We start from the raw sequence: 25739 nt of genomic DNA, 5'->3' as shown, positions 1-25739 counted from the left end.
TACATGGATTGAATTAATAACTTTTGTGTTGCAAGTAAGATGTTAAGCTTTGACTCGACAGTGTTTGCTGATGTGCAGCAACAGGTTAGGGTGCTCATTTGGAGGAACGCTATATCTCCTGACCGGGTGAACAGCCCCCTCTGACCCCTGGCACAGTGCAGGCATGCCAACAAGCGCAGCCATCTGTTCACCGCTGCCGAGATCAGGGTCTGTCGTGTTGCCCTGCTGCACAAAGAGCCCAGGAGACACCACCAGCTCCGTCGCATGACAAACACACACGTACACAACATAAGGTGAAGGAGCACATAAAACAGACGCACAGACACATACATTCAGACACATGCACACACAATCTGTGTCTAACAGTCCCAGCTGCTCACTGTCAACATGCTGCCCCGGAAGAGACACTCCTGGGCACGTACACAGGCGCAAACACACACACACACACACACACACACAAACACATTTTTATACTTACAGAGTAACTAAGGACATGCTGATTTGATATTCAATATCTATATCTGGCCAAATGAATGCATCAAACATGGGGAAAAGATAATAATTATAACCAATATCCATATCAAAAGATATGTAATGCTCAAAGGCAAAGATGTAACAACAAAGAAGCAAGTCTGAGTGTTTAGAGAAGTGCAATCAATGTAGAAGACAGTAACGGGTGCAAAAAACTACAATAAACTACTGGTATCGCAAACGCACTTTAAAGAAGAGTTTGACCCTTTTGGGAAATAAACTTTTTTGCTTTTTTATTAAAATGTCTGTAAGTACGAGGCTACAGACAGGAGATGTCAGCTTTGAAATTGGGGAATAACAAGCCTGGCTTTGTCTTAAGGTCACACAATCTCTACATCTCAGTATAAACTTGCATCATCTCACTTGTTTATCTGTAAATCAGCATTTATGCTAAGCTAACAAGCTAACTGACAGTGGTTACGATGTTCTCAACTAATTCTCGGCACAGTGTCATTTTCCATTATATAGTTTAGACAAGACATGAGGGTGAAAATGAGAAAACTGGGAAATTTAGACAACCAAGCAAATGTGTACAAGGAAGTTGATGAATCTAGTTGCAGAGCTGCCAACTTTTCAAAAAAACTTGGAGTGAGATTTTGTCGGGGGTGACCAACATTTTGCTGCGCACACAGCCACACACGTTGGTGGCTCAAATATCAGGGAATTGTTGGAATTTGGCGTTGTATCCATGTTGTTCGCTGCATTCTGGTGGCCTTTGGGGCCCGAAGTCGTTGATAGGAGCGGCCGACTGGAGATGGACAACATTGGTTACATTCTGTGACGCAAAGACATAGCTGAAGGTCCACCCCCAGGAAATGTTGGTTTAAGTAGATGTTGTTTCCTGCATTCTAGTGGATTTTTGGGTGGTATGCTAAAGATGTGCAATACCTGAACTTCTTCTGATTCATGTTCCTCTGATCATGACTTGTAGGGCCTTCTAGCCTTGAGCTGAACATTCAACCAGAAAACTATTGTTGTGCCTCAATGACCACAATATAGCCTAATTAATAGACCTTTGTTTAAGATTTGACCAAGGTAGGTTGATTGACATTTTGATTACAATGGTTTTCAACTAATTCTGAACTGAAACCTAACCTATATTTTAAATAATTGTATTCTTAAGAGCAGTTAATGATTTATGTTCGCCTCCCTCCACACTTTCCGTCAGACAAAAAAGTGCAACAAATAAAGTGCTTAAACAGTAGCCTTTTTAAGCAACACAATGGACCCTCTTCCCCAAAATAAAATTTGTCTGGAGCCGCAAAACATATTTGATAACAAAGCTAATAAAGTTTTATATAAAGTTATACTATACTAAACTATGGTTTGTTGCATTTATGAAATTATCGAACAAGAATAAAGAAAACTGTTGACATTTGATTGATATTTTTACCTGTTACAACAAAGGAAAAACCAAACGCTTATGACAAGAAGAAAATACACAGGCAAGTGTCGGCCTACTTTGAAATAAATTAAACACAGACCTTTGTAGGGTTATTTGAGTCCTCCCCGTATTTGTGGAAAATGTATGAAATAAGAAATACCCTATTTTTAAATAAATAAAAACATATAGCTGCAGCCTAATAGCTTAAAAATATATATTTTAGTTGGCGAAATATTTAAACGAAAAGTGAGAGCAGGTCAGGCTGGAGGCGGACACAGAAACTGCAGCTCGGTAGAAACCAACTGCAGCTTCTGCTCTGATCAAGACGCTGAGCTCTGATCAGCTGAGACCAGAGAAACTCTGTGTTTTCACTGTTTCCACTGAGCAGCCGGTGAGTCAGTGACCAGCTCCTGCACGTGAAGGAGCTCTGGTCTTGTGTCTCTGAGCGAGTGCGCGGGGCGGGGGGCGGAGCCTCGGGACCGGTGCGCTATCTGGGGCACACACACACACACACACACACACTCGCCCGCTCCTGGTACTTCATGACGGCCTGATACGATGATGTTTTAAAAAATGATCGTGACTTAGTCAACCACCAACATTTTCGTCTCGTCTCGTCAACAAGTTAAAATAGATTTAGTCATGCGCTTCACTTAAAAGATCCAGGTTTTTTTTGGCGTGAGAAATTGGATGTGTGGCGTGAGTGCGTGTGAAAACATGCAAAAGCGTGTGTCACACGGCGGAAGCGTGAGAGTTGGCAGCTCTGTAGTTGTAAAACATTGCAGAAGTGAGTTTAACATCCCATAATGAGCTGCAAAATGTGTCATTATCAAGTCTAACAGAAGGGAGCAGCTGTGTTGATAAACTGAGTCATGTTGAGAACCGTATTATTTACTGTTAGGATTTTATAAGAATAGAAATGGGATAGATTGTATCAGTATAACATATTTTCAATGTTTAGATATCGGTTTTGTAGACGGGCAATTTGAGTTAAGTTAATCTTATACGATCAAGGTCAAACATTTATCTCTACATAACATACAGAGAGGTTTACAGTTTGAAAAAAACATGTGACCCAGGACACTTTTTTTTCATATAAAGGAAAAACCTTAAGCCTGATGCACACTAGAGGATTTTTAAACTCTTAACCAGTTTTATAATGTGAGAGAACACGGACATAGTGACAGATTTAATCGATTTGTAATCTTGTAATCGTCATTGTAGTTTGTACAAGTAGACAACATCCAGTTTGTGCCGCTTTCCGGTCAGTTCTCTCTCATTGGCTATTGCAGGCTTCTGTTGGTCTGATATTTACTATTCGAGATCGGGGAGGCTCTGATTTAATCTGTAGCAATGAGATTATTTTGTAAACCCCTCACACTTCATGATTATCTGGGAAGATTATCTGCACCTGAGACAAATCTCAGGAGGAGAAACAGGCATTATCCTCCATCCTGGAGCAACAGTTATTCACTAGGTGACGTATAAACACAACAGTCATATACTTTTTATGTGAAAAAACTGATTTAATTGTGGAAATTAAGTAAATAATATATTTTAAGTAGCTATTAAGTGCTATAAATTGAAGGCTTTAGATGATTCTGACCCATTTCTACACTCTATCAACTTAACTAAAGGGTCAAGGGAAGTGTTAAAATATCAGCAAAAGAAATCTATTGTGAGCTGAGAGGCGTGACGCACTGCAGTGTTGCTGCGCCCCCCCCCCCCCAATCCCAGAAAGGGCTGTAAAAAAAAACAGACGAGGCAAAACATTCTCCAGCGATTGAGAGATGAGTCTTTTAAAGCCACTTGTTACAATTATCTCACTTCTTCCCTCCTTTCTGTGCCGTTTGCACTCTTTTATTAGCGTTTGGTAGAAGAGATAATTGTCTTATACGCCCCTCAAGGTTTGTTGTCAAGAGAAAGACAAAAACATTTAATTTCACGGGGATTAAAGAGAAAGGGAGATTATGACTGCGCTGGCGTCGTGTGTTAAAACTGACTTGACCGGGAGGAGGTGGAGAGCAGAAAGCAGATGAGACCTGAAATGTACATTTTTCAGCATCTCTCCATCTCTGCAGGTGTTGGTGAATAGAGCTACAGGGTGCGTGCAGGGGAGAGAGAGCTGTGGTGCGGCACGGAAAATGGAAAATCATTTCCCCTATTCACTGCATCTCTCTCCAGGTCACTTTGTGTGGAATTATACTCGCATCGCACATTGTGTTGACGGGATGACAAATGTTCTGGGCTGACTTGTTTGGCTGAGTTTATCACTTAGTCATCTCCACCCAACTGTCTCTTTCCACTGAAATGGCCATTTTAGCCAAAGCTATCCCAGGTTGGCAGCACCGGCCGAGGAAACAGCCAAGTTGGAGTTTCTCTTTTTCAAGGAGTCCGTCTTATATTAATATTTTGGGATCAGTTGCGTAACACAGTTATTTAAGGTTTGACTACATTATGCAGCATCAGTGAGTGAATGGAGAGGACAATAGATGAGTGTGGAAAAGAGCGTGGCATAAATAAGATAAGAGTGTTTGCATAGCAAGCAGATGGAGAGTCTGAAAGGGGTTAGATCACACAACGTCGCTGAGCGGTGATGAAGAGGAGTACAGTGGAAAATAGAGGGGCGGTCGTGCTGCAGGCAATCTTCTCCATCATTGAGGTTTTCATCACTTTAAATTGTCTGCAATGGATGAGACATTGTTTACAGTCACCGGCGGCAAGTGGAGCAATGCATGTGGGAAAATGGAGCAGGGGTGATGCGATAACATGATGGGAGGAAAGTGAAGGAGCAGCCGAGAGGCCAGGGGGAAATGGATGGTTAGAGAAGCTGAGGAGACCTGAAGAGGAATTGGAGGAATAATCAAGAGCAGAGGGAGAGGGGATATAAACCAGGAGACGCTTATGAGGAACCCAGAAATAGATGGAGATCAAAGGGTGGTGGCAGCCCAGCCAGGACCGAGAGGAGACCAGCTCAACCTCCAACGTTTTCCTAATGATCGCATTTTCACATGGGAGATATATTTTTTCGCATGTGGGTGAGCCAGCCACCTTTCGGACCTACACCCAACACCACGCTCCACCAACTCCCACCTTTTACTATAATGAGGCGATTATACAACCGGGTAGCGGTAGCTGCCCCGGTTATTAGTGACTCATGTTTAGACGTTTAGCGTAGACAGGTAATCCTTTCAGCGTAACTACATCAGTAACTAAGTTTGTGCTAATGCATGAATGCAACTAGATTTATTATAATATCTGTATTTGTATATTAGTGGCCACACCTCACGACAAATCCAGAAATAGTCCTTCGCCTACACCTCAGCTCTGCTTTTCTCAATAGTTGGTGGTGACCAAAAACAGAGCTCAAATGTGCAAACTTGATATTTATTTATCAGAAATGTTCCACCATGTTTTTCAGAATTGCGAATTCACTGATAAAAAATAAGTTAATTGTAAGTGATAATAAGTTGGTGGTGCGTTTCGAGTTTGTTGCCCTGCCCCCTAGTGGTCAATGAATGCAGGTAAAAAGGATTTGTGACAACAAACACCATGTACTCAATTGGATATTTTGCAGCTCAAACACAAACTTGTTCGGATTCTCCAGTTGAAAAATTATATTATGAGGTAACTTCATAAATTACTTTCATCTTATACTCTACCGGACCTTTCTCGCCCTTGTTTTCTGTATTCTGTACTTCAATAAACATATTCACTGACTGTGTTGTATCGGCGATGAACTAGAATCATGTTGTTTTATAAAACAGTAGGTTTAAAACATCACAGTGATTCTTATTCTAATCTGTATGTTTGCTCGCTAGATTCCCATGTGAATAGCCACACTAGATTATTTTGGTGTTGCCCAGTTTAATGAGGCCGAGTTTATATCTTTTAATATTCCTGTGTGAAGGATCTAAACAAACCCTCAGCGGGCGTTTACACATTTGTATGCAGGTCTTTGTCGGGGGAGTTTCTATTTTGGGTGCATTCGAGTTAGTTGCTCAAGCATGAGAGACAGAGCGAGAGAGGGAGAGAGAGAGAGAGAGAGAGAGAGAGAGAGAGAGAGACAGAGAGAGACAGAAGGCTGTTATCAATACTTTCAGGGTCTAGGTCAAATTCTCCTCAGCCGCCTCTGAGGTTGAAAATGTACTGGAAGCATCAAACACGTCTTTTATTTTCATCTCAGAGGGTCAGGAATGGGACAAGACTCCATGAAGTTGAATTAAAGGTCTGATAATAGGTTCATGTTGTTGTGTAGTGTGATGGAAATGGAAAGTACCTACATTACAGAGGGGTGGTGGGGGGGGGTGGGGACATCTAATCTGTGCTGCCCTCTCTCTTTCATAAAAAAGATACTCATCATGTTTTCATGTATAATAAAAGATGAACTAGGAACTAGTATTGCACTAGAATATTACTGTGTAGCACTGAGAAGACTGAATAATACTGCTGCTGCATCAGAGCACCTCACTGTGCAGGGTTGGGGGCAGAGGGGACACGTGTGTGTGTGTGTGTGTGTGTGTGTGTGTGTGTGTGTGTGTGTGTGTGTAAGATATTCACAGTGCACCCTCCTCTTCAGTTACCAGCACACCACTTGGTACAGCTTCCCTGCAGGGGCGACTTCTTTCATCTCTGCAGGATCAGCCCCCGCTCCCACTGAACTGCCGTGATTAAAAGCATCCACTCCACTTTGTCACTCCTCGGAGCTGACCTTCACAACAAGGGCCGCTCCATTTGTCAGGAAAACAAAAACCAAAAAGAGGCGCCGTGCCATCAGCGCATGGCGGTCGAGGCTGTGAAGTTCAGCCGCTAATGACATTTACACGCAGTGATGTGGCAAAATCGACACAGATTGTTTATCGCCGCCAGGTTAAAGCAGTTTATTTTTGTCCACTTGGCAGGTTTTTATCCTTATCTGAATAAGAACGAAAGAGTCATATTCACAACGTAATGTAACATTTTATATATTTATATATATAGATTTGTATTCACGTTTGTGCCATGCTTTGACTCTTGCTGCTGAGATAATTGCAAATGTCCCCTCTGTGGGACCATTACAGGTTTATCTTATCTCATCTTATCTCACCTCGATGTAAGAAAAAGCTTCACCTCAATGAAGCGATTCTCTGAATAGATGTTTCCCTCTGAGAACCTTTCTTTTCAGAGGATTCATTTATCTTTTGAGTCTCTGGTGTGATTATCCAGCCGCTACAGCTAAATTACATATCATCCAGAGATTCAACAGCAAAGTGTTTTTCCAGACACAATGAGAAAAGCTCAGTATGCGTCTCCAGGGACCATAATTTAACTGTTGCACATCAGTGACTTTAATAGAACAGTTTCAGAGGGATTGATGTAAGAGAGAGCTTCTATCCAGGATGTCAGGAGTAAATGTGTATTGATGTTTTACAGCCTATAATAAATAAAAAACTAAAAATATCACTCAAAGGTCATCCAATCTGGCGCTGAGAAAGAAATAATAAAAAACAGCAGTTGACTTATTAAATCTTCAGGCCCCTTGAAATGACAGCAACGAGGAAGTGAGGACGAAAAAAGCAAAACAAAAAAATAAAGAAAAAGAAGGGATTTCTGTCCTGTACCTGAATTTGTAGTCCCGTCAGGTTTTGTTTTGAAATTTGATGCTGGACTTAAATGGAAGTGGAAAAAAAGATTGGAACCTCTCTGCTTGCAAAAAGGGAATTTTACTCAAACCGATGTTCTACATGCGCATAAATATACAGAGGCGCAGAAAAAGCTGAGGACGAACACGGAAGCGAACGTGTTTCTTGCTCAGTGCTTCGTCCTTGGGGCGTCACAGAGCAGGGAGAAGGAGCAGTGAGTTTGAAACACGCTGGATATCTGCACGATCTCAGGCAGCCTTGTGTTTATTAATGCTCACATAAAGCATCCCTTACAAAATGTTCACCCTTTGCAAGCAAGGATCGCTCAACCTTTTATCACTGCAAATCATGCCCTGGTCTACGAAGATGGTTCTTTAAATGGACTGTGTTCAAAGTGACAATAAGAATGTGGCCTTTGCATTCGTTTAATGAGATTAAAAATAAAGAGATGTTGGCGATGCACGGTCAAAGCAAACATAACAAGTAGAATAAATCGCAGCATTGGGTTAATTTCGCATAATAATCATTTCTGATGTGATAACGTTTTAGCAAAATCGTGCCTCAAGAAGATAAACCAAAGTTTATTAGCTGATTCTGTTTACTTTGAACTGATTAAATAAATGTTAATGTGCATGTCTATTTTTATATTGCCTTTGATACTTGTACGATTTTCATCTTATCCTAAATTTCCATCTACACTTTGTTGTTACTCCCCAAAGGAAACCTGTGTCTGTTCGTGTCAATGTGCAGCTAAGGCATGTCTCTGTGCTCCACGGGTCTTCAAACTAGTATAGATTCCATGTTTAGTACCCAGTGGCTGGAAACACACCATATCAGCATCTGGCAGTTTCAGTCTGGAGGGTTCTCACAGGTCTGCATGTACTTAATACAGCTTTAAATGGAACCTACAGTCCATTCAGAGCCGACTCATCATTATCATCATTCAGTGGATAAAAACCCCACTCTCATTCCGAGCAATTTGAACCTTCATTATGGACGTGTGAAAAGGCGAAATACACACAATACAATAGTGTTGTTCACACTTAGGTTTCTGAGTGTCATTATAAATATGTGTGTGTGTGTGTGTGTGTGTGTGTGTGTGTGTGTGGGAGAGTGTGTGTGTGTACCACGTGACTGGTCCTCCATGTGTCCCATCGTTTCGATCTGCTCCACCAGGTCATTCGAGTTCCACTGACTCATACCCAGCAGAATGGCGCTCTTCCCCTCCAGAACATCTGCTGACACACACACACACACACACACACACACACACACACACACACACACACACACACACACACACACACACACACACACACACACACACAAAAAGAAGAGTGAGATGGTGCATTAGTCTCCCTCTCTGCATGTCAGTAATGTGGTAGCTCAGTGCTTGAGCTCATAACTGTAACGACCGCCCCTTCACCTACGCTGCGGGTGTTCTGACCGATTTTTCCAGATTTGACTTTTCCTCGGGTGCTTGACTCACGTCTGCCTCGTTCTCTTACTGGTTCTGTGGCCCCTGTTCGGGGCGGACACCTCCCACCTGAGGCAGCGGGTGCACTGTGCACACGACTCGCGCGGTGCTGGTTTCCTGCCAGCTGGGCGTGGTATCCGCCCTGTTTACATCTGTCTGACCAAACAGCACATGCTGATTGCTGCAGCCGGGGTCGACCGCCTGATGCGCGGTAAATAAACAACCCAACAAAATGCCACAGGAGAGCCGACAACACTGCAAACAGCCGGGTCTGGTAAACATGTGTGGTTCAGGAGGCTTTTCAAACACATTAATTACCTCTACTGCCGTTTGCCAAGACTTACAAAGCGATTAATAAAAAGATTAAATATGCCCTATAGTCAGTTGTGTAACATGTTTATTGAGCTTTGCAGACATGAATCTGGTTTTACCATCGTCTGTGAGGAGCTTTAATAGACCTGCAGACACACTGGCGGTGGTTTGATTATTGGCTGATAGAGATTCAGTGCCTGCATCATGTGCTGCCTGCACTACATTTACAGACCCCCCCCCCCCCCCCCCCCCCCCCACAGTGTTCTCTTGTAAACAAACCCGGTTATGATGAGCTTCTGTGTTTCACGCAAAATCTCACTGTCTGTCTGGGGACTTAAGACCTGAAGGATAATTTTGAATTTTTGTATTTAACGAAACCTGCAGCATTTATATCAATGTTCCGATCGGTCGGCAGTCTTCTGGTTGCACATTGAGTAATGACCGTAGATCTCCTCATCCTCCCACTTTACAGAAATGAGGCCAAGATATCACAGATGCAAACGCAGCCATCATGCACCAATGAGTGTGTGTTTAGCATCGATTAGGGAAGGAGTCACAGTAACGAGGTGCCGCCGATACTGACCTGACCAACCCGCCTTTCATTCGCCTTATTCTTGAGTATATTACCCCATTTTGGAGGGGGCGGTGAGGGGATAACAAACGATGCTGCATGACTATCTGCATCCCATCCTCTCCTCTCCCAGCACTAAGTGGACGGCATGACGAGGCCCCCCCTGCGATCCCTCTCTAACATTTGTTCATCGCCTTTACACAGGTTCCCGCCCTTAGCCTCAAGTCCCTGCTGTTTGCTTCGGAGGCACAGGGAGAACATAGGTCCCACGAGTAGAACCACATGGACTCTCTTCTTCCTCGTGCTCTCAAAGCGTCTTATAGTTGAGTTGATTGATTTTGGTACTATGATGTTAATCTCTGCTTTAGCTTAAGATTCAGAAAAATGTCATATCATAAAAGTCAGGACTCAGCTTGAATCTGTGAAGTTAAAAACCATGAAACCGAACCGAAAAGTCTTTGTTTAGCCATCGACTCAGACCTTAACTTTAATAGCCACATTCACACAATTACAAGGTCATCTCATTACCACCTGAAGGATTAAGGGACTTATGCCTCAGAAGGATTTGGAAAACCTTGTCCATGCATTGATCTTCAGCCGACTTATCTATTGTAATGTAGGTTCGCAGGTCTCTCCCCCAAAAAAACGATCAGAAAGCTGCAGCACATTTCAAATGTTGCATCTCAAGTCCTCACCAACAACCAGAAAGTGGATAACATCACTCCAGTTGTGAGATCTTAACACAGGCTCCCTGTCTGTCAAAGAAATTACTTCAAACTCCTGCTGTTGGGTTATAAAGCTCAGAATGGTTCAGGGCCAAAACATGTTTCTGATCTATCTGCTTTCTGTCCCCGGAGTCCCAACTAAACCTGGAGAAGCAGCGTTCAGCTTCTATGCTCCACATATGGAACAAGCTCCCGGAGATCTGCAGGTCTGCTGCAACTCTGAGTTCTTTTAAATCAATGCTGAAGATTTTCCTTTTATCAAATCAAATAATTACTCTTTTATAAACACTTTTATTTCTTTTTCTATACATTGATTCTTTTATTCTGTATTCCACTTTTGTATTGTCTTATGTTGCTAATACAATTTTTATATTTTATGTTAAGAACTTTGAATTTCCTTGTTGTTGAAATGTGCTATACAAATAGCAAACTTGCCTTGCCATAATTAGAGCTAGGTAAAATGGCAGAGACTATCTTTAAGAATAAAATATTAATTTAGATGACATACACTCCAGCCAGCCAACAGGGGGCGATTATATCACTTTGGCTTCACTTTTGAGGGACCTGTCATGTCCTCCATCTTTATAGACATGGCTATTAGTAGATTAGATTCGAGCGCTGAGCACCAGTGGCAGGCGTATACTTCATTGTCATGGTAACACACAGTTCTGTCAGACAACTCACGTTTGATCATGTAATATATTTATTACAACAGATTTAGTGTTTGGCGTCTAGGCTCCAACTTAATCACTCCCCCATATGATTACACAGGAATGATGGGAGTGATGAGCAAATACTTGTAACCCCCCGTTGGAGCCTACAGATGGATGCTGGGGTGGTGGAGGGACTGAAGCAACAGGTAGTAATACTGCAGCAGCAGTGCGAGCAAGAGGGGTTGATGGGAAATGTCTCTCTGGTTAAATAGACCACCTGATAAGGTGGGTGTGTATTATAGATGGTTGTGGAGATTGAGGTATGTCACATGATGTATGTCACATGATGTATGTCACGTGATTGGCGCAGCGCAGCTCGAGTTGCCTGCCAGAACTAGCTCGCCGGCGTCGCCATATTTAAGGTTGTGGAATGGTCGAGGATAAGTGACTGTGGATTTAAGAAAAGCAGCTTAAGCAAGAACAGCAGGAAAAGAAAAGAAAGAAAAGAAAAGAAAAGAAAGCACCTGTGTGCTCATATAAAAATAACTCTTTCAGAGTAAATGACAAGTTCTGTCTTTTTCCTGAATTCCAGTGAAGAGACAGGCTCGGTGTGGTCCAGCATGACCAACACGGCCGTCTGCCCGTCAGACTGTCAGCCGAGACAGACCGAGACAGGATGAGTCACGCAGGAAGAAACTACTGACAGGCGTCTCACATGTCCCTGCCTGGCAGCTCGGAGAGACTCTGCTGGGCCCCGTCCATTCGGATCACACAGCAGACCTCTCTGCTGGACACAGGCCGTCCTTAACGATCTGCTCCGACTCTCCATCCTCCCTCCCTCAGAGCACCATCTCCCCTGCAGTCCCCCCGGCACTAATCTGACTGCAATGATGCAGGGACATGATACGCACTCTCACGGATTCAAACAAACATGGATGAGCGCAAGGGGGAAATGTAAAGCAGCGAGAGAGAGACACGCAGGGAGGTGCACGGTGGATGTGAACAAAGCGCAGCGGGATGTAAGCAAGCCTGTGGCTGGACAGGACGAGAATGCAAAGCAGGCGTCACAGCAAACCCTGAAGAAGCACGGTGCAGAGACACTCGCAGCCAAAACACAAGCTCCTCTGAAGAGCACAATGTGGTGGAGCTGGGGGGGAAAAACCACCTTCGCTAAAAGAGAGATCCAAAGGAATAAAGGTGCAGCGCAAACAAACAAAATGCACAAGCAATCAAGATAAATACAGATTTAAGTCACCACGTCTCCTGCTTTTGGAATATTTGAGCTAAATCTGACTTGGTCAACAGGAAAAGAGAGATATCGAGGTGTGGGATTTTGCCTGCAGTGGACAGCCCAGAGGGAGAGAGAGCAGATTTAGAAACATCCTTCAACCTGTCAGCTCACAGTGAATAAGTGTCAGAGGGGAAGAGGGGGGAATAGACGCCGTGATTGTCAAACGATGAGGGAACGGCCTCGGGTGACCTCCACCACTCCAATTTGTTTTCGCACTCCTCACTTCCTCCATCTCATCATCGTGCATTAGTTGCTGCTGCGCCGATGAAATTGCCCAGAACACTACTCCAAGCTTTATTTTAAGCCAATTCAACTTCTACTGGGGTGCACTGTGAGAAATTAGATCGGTTGGAGGATCATCATGTTAATGGCTTGAATAGGAGGATTCTGTCAGGAAAGCAGGCTGCAGATAAAAGACGGCATTGAACCAGAATGGGTGAATCTTACATGCAGACAATAAACATGTTCACAGATATAAATGGTAAAATGGTTTCGTATTTATATAGAGTCTTGATGACCACTCAAAGCTCTTTACAGTACACATTCATACATTACATTACATTACATTTCATTTTTGTAATCATACAGTGCATCTATTAGCAACACTTTTGTTGTTATATGAGAAAGACACAACATGGAATAAAATGGAGACTTAATTAAACAGATATTCATGGTCCCCTGATGATGAATCCTAATAACTTCCCCTGACTTTCCCTCTTGAATTCTACCATATTCTACTCTGAATAAACTCTTAAATATATGTTTCCAGGAGTTTGTATGTTTTAAATGTTAAATAATGTTGTAAATAAATGTAAATCTGACAACCAGATGATAAAATAATATTGTTGTATTGTTTAAATAGTTCTGTCTATTTTTCCTGTTTGTTCAGCTTCTTCTATGTTGGCTCAGTATAAACTATAGTATTTGTACTCAGAGGATTTAGACATCATTTCCTTTATTCTGTATTTGTGTCCTTGAGACTGATCATATGGGAAAACCTGATGCTGGAGTTATTCTGTAAAGCTTTGTGTTTGTTTTTTGTTTGTTATTGTTTGCTTCTAAAAACCACAGCTCTTTGGGTAATTCTGTTTACTCTGTACTGCTTTAATAAAATGTTAATGTGCATCTCTATTTTTATATTGCTTTTGATACATGCAAGACTTTCATCTTATCCTAAATTTCCATCTATATCTTCTTGTTACTCCCCAAAGGAGGAGGATTACAATTTCATTTTGTCTTTTTTGCTCCCAAAAAAAAACTTCCCATGTCTTCTGTGTCTGTTTGCGTCGATGTGCAGCAGATTACACGAAGCAGGTGCTGAGCAGCCAGAGTTTCATTCATTTCAAAGACTGTGGCAGCTGGATTTACTGATCAACACAACTCTAACAGAAGAGAAGGAAGAGAAGGAAGAGAATCAGTGCAATCACCTCCTTCAGGGACTAGTTTGACATGAACACCTGGGTTTTTCAATCTTATATTAAAATCCACTGCTAGCAAGAGTTTTTTTCTTTGCCCTCTCCAAACACAAAACTGTGAAACTTTCCAAATAGTTTATTTTGTTTTCCTATAAAATGTGACATACTGTAAAACTGTTCCTGTTTCGCCTCCGGAGAACTGAACGTCGGACTTTACCACCAGGATGTGAAAGCAGCTGATTTTTTACAGGTACAAAAACAACACCTGTCTAAAGATCTCCCACATCTGGATCTACAATAACATCAAATATTCTTCTGTCCTAGTTTTACACAACAATTCATCCACATGTGCACGTAACGTTTTGAGAGAACTTGTTGAATATGTACAACAGAGAAACACGGAATAACACAAACTCCTTCCACCTAGCAGAAACAGACACTTTGAGCAAAAAGGCATATTTGCCTTTATGCCCAAAGGTCGGAGATAATTATGTGTTCCTACAATATGAAGAGGAAAGGTTTAGGTTATCTCTGCATCAACACAGGAAACAGTTTCATCTGGTTTGTTCCAGGCGTCACCACGAGATCGCCATGCAACCAGCTCCAGATCACTGCAGAAAGAGTCTCACATATAAAACCACATATTCATTTTACCCTTTGATATTTTTTTTTAAATCAAGGTCCATTTACTATTCACTGGGAAATTGGACACTGTCCAAAAACAGCCAAGTGCACTGGGGTGAAAACATAACCTCCTGGCAGCCCTTATTATAACTAAATGTCCTATTTGTTTACAAACTCAGTTTCTTGAAACTGTGGAAGCAGCCAAACACCTCCTTCTTCTTTTCAGGTTCTATCTGTCAATTCAACCCAATTATTTAAAACTCATGTCATCCACTAACGAATCAGGATGAACACACGGCTAATTTGTCAACAGCTCGCATCAATAAGCAAAGTGACAATCGTGTTGACATTCGCTCGAGCAGCCGCAAGGCTCGTTCAGATGTGATCAACTTGAGTAGATTTATTGCATTATAAGGTAAGCAAAATGTGTGTGTGTGTGTTTGTGTGTGTGTGTGTGTGTGTGTGTGTGTGTGTGTGTGTGGGTGTGGTATAGCCGAATGCTATGAAGAGGAGAGATAATTTTTCATTTATATTACGACAGGCAAGTGGAGATCCAGTGGAATTTATCTGATGCTGCAGAGGGTGTAAAAAAGAGGAAGAGAAAGAAAGCCTGTGTAAACCCCTGCTGCTGCTGCTGAAAGAGCTGAAGCCCTGAAACACACTGAGAAATCCATTAGACATAAAAGGATATAAGTTTATGAGATCATGCATCATTGAAGATTTTCGCTCAGGGAGCCTGATTGACTCAGAGAAACGATTGAACCCCAGAGTTTATTCGGTTTATCAGCATTACATTTTTCAAGAAATGCAATTTTTCTGAAGTTCTCTCTTCCGATATAAACACATGAAGCTGAAGACGTCAACATATTATCTTAACATCTTACAAATTAGAAAAGGTGACAGCTTTATCCTGTGTTTAATCTCGTTAAACAAATATCTCATAACTTCACTCCCTCCGAGCTATTTTTTCTTTACAAAAAAAAATACATATTCCAGTTTGCACAGAATATTTGATAAAATGTTATTTTGTGCTTTATTAATATCAAAGAAAATAAATGCATGAAACTCTTCACAGTGAGTAAAGGCTTGTCTCCTGTTGACCTTGTCAAAGTAAAGCTTAAGACGCTCCCTGCAGCTTCTTCAGTGAGCACAAAGCTTTAAACTGTCAATCGGCAGAAACACAGTCTCTGGGTGAAACATGGAAAAATAAAATGTTACGTTCGACGAGAGCTTTGGATTTTGCTTGAGTGTGTGTGTGTGTGTGTGTGTGAGCCTCAGCTAGGGGCAGCTGTGTGGATGAGCTGAGAGCTGCTGCTGAGAGAAGACAGCACCAAACCATCCAGCATGCAACAGCTGTGCAGCCTCCGCACCATGTCACACAAACACTCTCAGACACACAACAACACCAACTGACAGACAACGAACCAGCTCTCTTATCAACCAACACACATCTGCTTTCCATGTTTTACAATCAGAGTCAAACTCATGAATGTTTAAACACTTTAAAGCGTTGTCTTGGTGTCTTGTACTTATAGAGCATTCAGGACCATTGAGACAAAATAAACATACCTTTGGTGTATTTATAATAATAATAATAATAATAATAGCTAAAACCATAATATCTTTCTTTGCATAGCACTTTTCAACGCAAGTAACAAACAGCTTTACAACAGACAGTATGAAACTCACAATCAGAATAAATAATACATTTTAAAATAATAATAAAGATACAGTTCATGTCTGTTTCTTATTCAAATCACTGGTTCAAATTGCATTCATTTAAGGAAACTGCCAGTTGCCTACTTTCAGTTATTTTTTCAGCTGTATTTTAGAAAAATGTCAAATGATTAATTTTGTAGCTGACTATGATTTAGCAGATGGATGTAGTTCGGTAAATTTGCATATGGGATTTGATATTTAGATGCAAACCATGAAAAATGGATGCCTGAAATCAGAAAGATCTGAACTGAAGTCTCTGTTCCACGGTCTCTTGGCATTTTCCCTAATGAGGCTCCGTCAGACCTGCGCTGCATCCAATTCCCCGTCTGTCATTTCTGATCTGGGTTTCTCGGGGAAGTGAAATCAATGAGCAGGCAGGTAACAGACATGGACAGTTGGGAGAGAACACCTCTGAGGCCATGAAATAACTTTGTGCTGCTTTAGATTAGAACCACTGTCCAGCTGCCTTCTGCTGAGATTCGAAGTTTGAAGGATTCATAACAAGTGCGATTGTGAACATAAATAAGAAACAGCTCTGTCTCATAGATTTGAGTGGTTCCTATATTTAATATGTACATTTTGGGGGATACAAATGCTTTTTCAATAGCTTTCATGCCGAGTCCAACTCAGCATTGGGTTGGAGTCAGTAGGTTACATAACATTGAAGTTTATTTTAAATATAAGAAAAACTGTTTATCTTGGACAATAATTATACGATATGATTTGGAGTCAGTGGGTCACATTACATGGAAGCTTTTAAAAACAAAGCAGTTACCTCAGTTTCAGAGTGAAAGTGAAAACTCTTTGATAAAAAGTGAAGCTAATTTGAAAAAGTTGTTTAACTTGAGAACTAATCGGCTGCAGGATACTGAGCAGCCGGAGCCCCTCCAGGTGCATCCTCTACTTTTTAACAGGCTCCTGACAAGATATTACATTTATCATACTCCGAAAATAATCTATTCAGAAACTGTGTATGTGAGAAAGAATGTTTAAATAATGGTAAGACACACACACACACAAACACACACACACACACACATGCAGTGATAACAGTAACAGTCGTCTTGTTAGCAGAAGACTGAGCACATTCCTGACAGTCTTCATACATTTTCATGGTTTTCTGGGTCCACTGCGTTACACAGTGTGAATGGAGGCATTCATCATAACCACATAAATAAAACCGCCCTGAGCTTATTGTTATGGTTTGACTTGTAGGCTTATAAAATGACAAACTCCCCGCAAATCATTCCTCATGCTCCGTTTCCCTTTTCCGCTTTTCTAAAAACGGCTGAAATTACATTTGGCTTTCGATAATATAATTAAAAAAAACATATACACTGAGTCTTGTGCAAATAAGAAACGGAGAATAAATAACAAACGGCTTATATGCATCCAGGATTGAGAGTCGTGCAGTTAGCGAGCGACGACTGCGGGCCGTATATTTTTAACAACCTTTTATGACCTTGCTCTGTTTTCCCTTTTAACAGTGGCATCCTTCACACTGAGAATGTGTTTATGTTCAGAATAACTTGCTCTGTAGCTGTTTCTGCAGGACACGTCTCCACTTCTCCCCCTGAGCTCAGACAACAGAGTCACGTAGCAGCTTCAAGGAAAAGACAACCTTCGAAAATAACAGCCTGTTATAGGGATTTATGTTTTTTGTACATAGATATATTTTCATTTTAGTTTTTCACATTTTAGGAAGGTTCTTATACCATGAACTGGATATATCATCATTACAAATTAAGCCATATTGTGGTTTGTGGCAGTATAGGTCATAAACGCCGCCTCCTCCATGTAAGCAGATTGGACATGGATAAAAAAAAGGCCCAAACTACAAGATAAAAGGTAGTTTCTTGCCTTTTAAGAAGTTATCATCACACTGATGTTTGTTTATGATACTTAATGCTATAAAAAGTTATTTGATGCTATAGCAATTGGTCGACCACGTCTATCGGCAGGACAGTGATAATGCAGCTCCCCTCGCGATCACTACTGCACAGATTCTGACCAAAATGCAAGATGGCGGAACCCATACCCACGATATCTCAGCTTCATTTAGCACGACAGGAGTAAGTGGAGACATGTCGTCCATCTGAAGGTGGGACAGACATACTTTTATCTTACTTGAAAAGACAAATCCAATGTTTTTCACAAATACTGATGCCACCGCCATATCTGTCTGTTAAATATATATATATCTACTATATTACACTATTTTATTGCATCTCAGAAAACAATGCTGTGAGAATAACTTTTTTTGTATTTATGAATCGTCTGTCAGTGCAAATCAAATTTTCTCCCCAGCCGTAAACAGCCTGGAGGCCAGAGGTTTTTCCCACCTCAGTCAGATGAGGAGCTGCAGGCGACAGGCTCCAGATTCTCACTGAGGTATAACCGTCTCTGCACCGTGCCCTGCGGTTGGCACACTCGTGCCTTATGCAGCATGAAATCAAATCACAGAATAATGGAAAAATAATCCTCTCCAAGCTTTTCTTCATCCAGAATTCTGCGAGCCGTTGTGTTCAACCACATTTGCTGTTACAGCCGGTAACTAAAAGTACAGCCACATCAGCAGCGGATACATTTTCAACATCAACCCTTTAAATGGAGAGTAAGCTGAATATGAATATGAATGAACATGAAGCTACAGCCAGCAGCCTGCTCCCCTGGTTTAGAGGAAAGAGCGGAAACAGGAGCAGACAGCGACAGCTTGGCTCTGTACAAAGGTTAAAAACACACCTCGCAGCACCTTTAACACTCACTAATTAACATGTCACACCAAACCCAAAGTGTAACACACAAAGTGTTGTGTTAGTGGTTTCAGGGAGTTATTATTACATGACTGGGCACATCCTGATGTCTCTGTTGATCGCCTGCCACAATGCAACTAAGTCGTTTTTAATGATTAAATTAACCAAATTAGTCTATTAAATTATACAAAATATGTTCATTTGTGAGTTTCAGACACGGTGGTTTTGGGATCTTTGTGTTTGCCTGTCGAGCAATAACATCAACAAACATCAATATCATATCTTTGCTTTTTGCACGGCTGAGGAGTCTCTCCCTGTGTCATTCCTTTAAACAGGCTATTTAAATGAGCTATTGACTGAAAGTCGCGATAAGGGACATCTCCGCCTCTCCTCTTCACACACAGGGACGATATTTCACTGCACAAGGTCGGTTCACATGCAGCACATGTACATGTTATCTGGTGCCTCAGTGATTTCTCCAAGCACCTAGGCGCCTTGACTCTGGTTTCATAATAAAAATGCATTTTCAGCCAGGCACAGCTTTTCTCCATGACACCTGTGATAAGGATCGATAGTTTATGGTTAGCTTGACTCCGTGTGCAGCGAACGTGAAAAGAACCGAACAGGCCCTGGAAGGGAAATTAAGAGAGCGAAGCAAATGACGGATCGGGGCAAGGGGAGAGAAGGAGAAATCAGTTGAGGAAAAGTGAGAGTGGACGAAAAATCCATGAAAACTTCCGTGTGACCTTGTACCACTGTTATTAAATCCAAGGACAAACTTGGAAATGGAGCAGAGTGTTCTCCAGACGTCTGCTCTGTTCCCCACTGAGCCTCATTTCACTTCACCATCTATTTATATTGCAGGCAGGGTTTCCCCGTGTTGGGGCTGTTACGTGCTGTGGAGGCTGGAGACCATCGTGCAGAGTGAAAATAGGCTTTGTCTCATCGTGTAAGAGTAACGTCAGTATTATATCTGCAGAGAACCCAACGCAGGAGGTTCACAGCACACTCAGACAGCGGCAGGAAGACAAGTGAAACAGATGTGCTGAGTGATGAAGTGAAAACTACGTCCGCTCTGTGAGTGATCACACTCGGCCCCGTAGAGAGACGACACCGGCAAAACAAAGCTCGCACTGAATGGATTTGAAGGGTAATTTTCTCGCCCTCCCATCATCATCTGAAAATCCAGCAGCGTTTGGCTGCTCACCAATTTTGTCTGTTATGTGTGTAACGTCAGTCGATAGGTCGTCCTCCCGGCGCACGCTGGTCAGCTGACTGAGTGACTGTCGCGAGTCGATTCCCCTCTCAGATAATTGATAGCTGCGACATTCTTCACACTTCAGTCCCTCTGAGCTCATCGTCTTTGACAGGCAGATAATTCTCGGCTGTTTGACAGATTTTGTCTCCGCTTCATTTCCGCGGTAAAAGATGTTGCGAGATGTTAAGGGAACTCTTCGCCAGTCATGAATTTATTTCCCTGCGTGGCAGCAGAACACGTGACGGCAGCATTCAGGTCCTGCAGGTTCAACTGGACATTTTTAAGGCTGATTGACCCTGAAAGACTGTTTATTCTGGTAAGTCTGTTATAAAGCTGGTAAAAAATATCATCTGTAATGGATGAATCTTTTATTCCTAAAATATAAGACAACTCCCAATATTTGTATAGAATATCTGTTCCAATATGGGATCCTTTCCCTTTAGAGAGGCAGTTGTGTTTGTTCCTTTGGTTCAGGTGTTGTGCACTCAGTTTTATAATGGCAGGAGACATCCCGATTATGTGAAGAAAAGTTGGACACTAGAAGCTGACAACACACCCCTGGCTATTGGCCAACTTTATGTAAAAACACATTATAATAATAGTAACTGATTAGTATCTGTACCGTCAGTCTCTAGGGGGATGTGCACTTGGAGTGAATAATCGGTGGAATAAGTATTACTCCAATTCGCCTACAGGCTCACAGCCGAATATGTTCTCAAGTGTGTGTGTGTTTCAGGTCAGTCGGACATCTTGAATGAATTTGCAGGAATCTTCAGCGGTGCACTGAGATCAGTTTAAAGCACTTGAGAGGGATGAAAGTTAATTCATAATCCATTAGTGTCCCAGTCAGACTCTGAACTCAGGATTCACAGTTTAGTCATGGACACATGTGCACATCGTACAACACCGACCCTGCACCAGGATACACAGTAATGGTGTCAGTATAATTGGAAGAGAATTCCTCTGGGTCTTGTGATTAGTCATTGGCCGGTCTACGTTTCTATATTAGCACAGACACTTCTCAACACAGGAAGTGAACAACTCCTAACCTTGGGTCTCCAAGGACCTGAACTTTAAACACTTTACTGGAGCAAAACATCCAGTTGAATTTGTCCGAAATATAAACTGCCACTTGATTTATTAAAAGTAAAAATGCAAAATATTCCTCAGTTTAAGCTTCTTTTGCTGCTTTTCTTTGTAGAATGAACATCATAGAGTTTTGCAGAGATTTAAAGTCTCTCAAAAGGCTTATATCACCGTTTTCAACACTGATGTACATTTACAAACAAAGAGGACTCAGATAAAAACCTCTAAAAATATCAAAGTGGACAAAACCCATCATTATTGTAGTATTTGGTGGATGAGGGAATAAATAAGCAGTTGTATGGACATCGATACTGTTAAATAGATAAATATGATAAATTTGTTTTTACACCAAACAAAACCTTAAATGATAAGAACCTCACAAGGTTTAGGCTCAAGGTTCTCACTTTATAAAAGCTGAATAAACCTGAATCTTTTAGTCATTTGACAATAACATGTTAATTACTTTAATGGTCAAGGAATTACTTGAAATAAAAATGTCAATTCCTATTTATATTTGTATTTGTCCAACAAGTGTGGAAATACGTTTGAAAAGGGTGAAAACAGGAAATCAAATGTGATACTAACCTCTGGCATCAAAGAATTCCTCATCAGAGCTGTCCACGGATTCTTGTGCGATGTTCTGCAGACACCAGTGAGGGGCGCTGTGCTTTCGAGTTGAACCTACGAATCAGAAAAACAAAAAGACAGAAAATCAGCTTTTTACACTGGAAGGGAGATTGACAGGACGGAAGAGGACACCAAATAAAACTGTACATTTGAGTTGCTTTCTGTCTGCCTTCTCTGCTCGAAACATTGACTAAAAAGAAAAGGGTGAATGACCCAGGGGGTGGGGGGTTGGGGGGGTGGGGGGGTAGTTGGCCTTTTGAGAGACACAGCGGGAGAAACCACCCAAATGGACTTTCCTTTGAGCAGTGTCACAGCACACAAGTATCTCAGCAAGGGAGCCTGTCGTGACCTTCTGATACAGGAGGAGGGATGAAAAAGGATTGAGAGCACTTTCCATTTGTTGACAATAGTCACTTTTAAGTACCGGGGCCTGAATCCACTGCAAATAACAGACGGAGTACAGTTTCTTCAAAATCACAGAGGAAGACAGAAGCTGTAACAGTCGGGGTGAAACCCACAAGATGAGCCTGCAGCGGAGGTTATTCATAAACTCAAAAGATTAATACTACTATGCTTTATTTGATTTTAACACATTTTCCTAGTGCAAGTCCACTGAGCTCTGTCAGGGTTGAAATGTATTCTCACTCAGTGTGTTTCCAGGAGTTGGAACAGTGACTTTAAGAAGCCTCCTCTGGTTGTGCAGCTGTAATGAACCACATGTTCCTCCGCTGGCCCTGAGGTCAAATCTTCAAGCTTCATTTCCCCACAGCCCGGCTCCACTGCATCTTCTCTCTCACACAGTCGAGACCTAACGTGGCCACGAGCGACGACAATTCATCACATGAGCGAAACGCGAGAGGCAGGAATATGGTAGAAAATTGCTATATTTCACCTTCTATCATAGAAATCATGGGAAATAGGACAGATGTCCCAAATGGCACGAGTCAGTTCCACTTAATGTTCCTGCTGGCAAGTGATAGTATGCATACTGAAACATACATCTGAATTCACACTGCAGGGAGTCTGCTTGCTTTTTACATACTATGCATGTAATTATGAACCGGGGCTGGCGGAGACGTGTCCCTCTTGGGATTTTGAGCAGTTTCCACCCATCACTTTACGCCACTCAACTCCGAGTCAGCTCCTGAGCTCCTCTCGCCCCCCCCGTGAATTTCAAAACAGGCTCATTCTCACCGAGAAACTTGTCCCTTGAGGCTTTGCATGAAATATGTGCATCGTCGTCCATATCCAACGAGGTTACGAGCAGCAATCGCTTTCAGAAAATGTCAATTTTCACTGTGGCGGTGCTCTAATGACACTGGAATTGCTCTGTATTATATGTTCCGCACGGCCGCTACTTAACTAGTTACTCATTCCCTCTCCACTTCTGGATTTCTCACACATACCCCATCATGAGAATAAAGCCTGTCTCGTTCCACTCATACTCCCTTCTCTCGCCAAACAACACCCAAGGTCAGGTTATAGACAAAGGGCCAACTAGCAGAACATTGGAGTGTCTGCACTCATGGGCTTTCATATCTAATTCCGATGCGCCAGACAGAGAAGCACCAACTCCAACCTCGAGCGTATTACACCAGTGGCAAGAGGTAAGGACACAACGAGATTTGGGTTTTCATACTTTAGGATTATCTGACCAATAGGATGCAAACATCGACAGCCTTTCGTGGATGTGCTGTTGGAATAGGTGACGCAAAGTGAGGGAGACATATTGGGGATGACATGTGAGACAGACTCTTCCGACTTGGGGTTGACAACTGCTCATGTTACTCTACATAAGGATTGTCTGTTTCCAGGTAGTCCAGCTGTTCTGGAACACCCCCTCACGAAGCGAAAGCAGAGGCCGACATTTTCCTATACAACTTGGAAGGAGTTGACCAATCACGTGAGTGAGCCAGCTGGCCAATCAGAGCAGAATGGGCCTTGACGATAGGGGGGGCCTTAAAGAGACAGGAGCTAAAATCCAGTGTTTCAGACAGAGGCTGAAATGAGGAGCTGCAGCAATGCAAAGTAAACCTTTTCAACTACTCATGCAAATTTAAATTATGAACCTGAATACTGATATAAAATGTTTTCTTTAAGTTAAACTTTTTCAAGACATTTGCTAGTTTGCAATGACTGTAACTAGCTGGCTGCAGAAAAGTTGCACCATACTGCAGGAATGGGTAATGTGGATGAATGACCTCCCACATTAGGGCGAATCTGGAGCTCTCTCCTCAACCTTTGACTTAGGAGCCACTCTGTCCCTCCTCAGCTCAAGGATCCCTGAACCACGACAGAACCTTTAACCCCAGTCATCTCGGACATTGCTGGAGGATGAGCAGGGAGGCTCAGGCCTGGATTAGCTCAGTTCCTTGTGAGAGCATTTATTGCAGCAGCACTGCCAGCCGGAGCAGCGTTTTTCTTCCATCTTACGCAGTCACACACGTGCCATCCTCAAGTGCTAATTTGTGTCGACTAAACTGCAACTGGAGGAGCTCAACGTACACATACAAGATAATTTCGTTTAATTATGCAATTGCTTTGATCAAAGGAAAATGAGCAATTACTCCATCACATATCAAGATGATTGCTAATTTTGAGAAAACACTTCCACCTCCTCCTTATACACATACATATACACACACAGATGAAAATACACAGACAACCATCTGCATAAAACCTTTCAAAAATTCCGACATTTGCATTACTAAACATAAAAAATGTAATATCACATTTCATTTGATAACGACATGTTAGGACTCAGACATTTTTACTCCCTCGTGTTGGTTTTGTACCAGTCTCCGAAAAATCCACACCAGTTAGGATCTATTAAGAAGAACTATGTGTCACTTTTTTTGCTACGAATGGCTCTCACGGTGTTTAGGAAACATAAGATAAGTCGGAACCTGACATGGGCTCTGAAGGAACACTGGGTAGATAGTGTGCAAGATAGGCCGACATGTTAAAGCTCTCAACTAACACAAACTGTCAGGCCTGAAGGGCTGCATGCTTGTGTCTGATATCTGGCCCGTCACCTTCCTCGTAGGTTGCTCTGCGACTGTCTGAGTATTGTGGAGAGCCGTGCTGAGGAGGCATGTGGACGGTAGGAGGCGTTCCTGTGTGCCACAGTGTTACAAGCTACTGCCGAGACAGAACACACACACACACACACACACCCACACACACACACTCCACGAGCGCGAGGAGGAGCTGATGGGCAGCACAGCATGAGCAGAGGAAAGGAACTACTTTGAAAAATAAAAACACTCTCTCTCCAGCCAGCTGCCGCCCTGAAACAACTTTCAAAAAGCTCCCTCTCCATCGGGAGATTTGATTTTCGTCGGAGTGCCCTCGATGCACCATCACACTCCCCTCATGTGGCCCTCCAAGTGATCTTCAAGAACAGGTTTCATTTGATTGATCCAATGCTGGCAGATACCCATGCACAACGCATTCTGTGGATGTTACTGCATCCTATTTACTCCTGGAGCTTTACATGCACTTTGAATGTCTTATAAGGTTTAGGAAAGGAAGGAACTGCTGATGTGGCTGAAGCCTCGTACCAGTGCACCTATTACAGAGATTGCTACAGCTCCCTGAAGGGCATTTACAGTACACAATATCCCCATATCTATACAGAGGGAATGCTTGAAACAACTACAGATTGTGATAAAAAAATCTGAAGGACTGCA

At 42.2% G+C, this 25739-nt stretch overlaps 1 protein-coding gene across 1 annotated transcript in view; it reads right to left on the bottom strand.

Moving 5' to 3' along the window:
• The window catches only part of pitpnm3 (PITPNM family member 3), a 65226-nt gene extending 40083 nt beyond the window's left edge, over positions 1–25143 (bottom strand). Inside the window, exons 1-3 of the mRNA XM_053423295.1 lie at positions 25083–25143; positions 22006–22101; positions 8664–8774 (exon numbers count right to left, since the gene is read on the bottom strand). Of these exons, the coding sequence (XP_053279270.1) occupies positions 8664–8774; positions 22006–22101; positions 25083–25143 (268 nt within the window). The remainder of the gene's footprint in view (positions 1–8663; positions 8775–22005; positions 22102–25082) is intronic.
• Between the last annotated feature and the right edge of the window lie 596 nt (positions 25144–25739).

Source organism: Pleuronectes platessa, chromosome 5, assembly GCF_947347685.1.
Source record: "Pleuronectes platessa chromosome 5, fPlePla1.1, whole genome shotgun sequence".
In the NCBI taxonomy this organism is placed as follows: domain Eukaryota; kingdom Metazoa; phylum Chordata; class Actinopteri; order Pleuronectiformes; family Pleuronectidae; genus Pleuronectes; species Pleuronectes platessa.
This window is presented reverse-complemented; position numbering and strand designations above follow the sequence as displayed.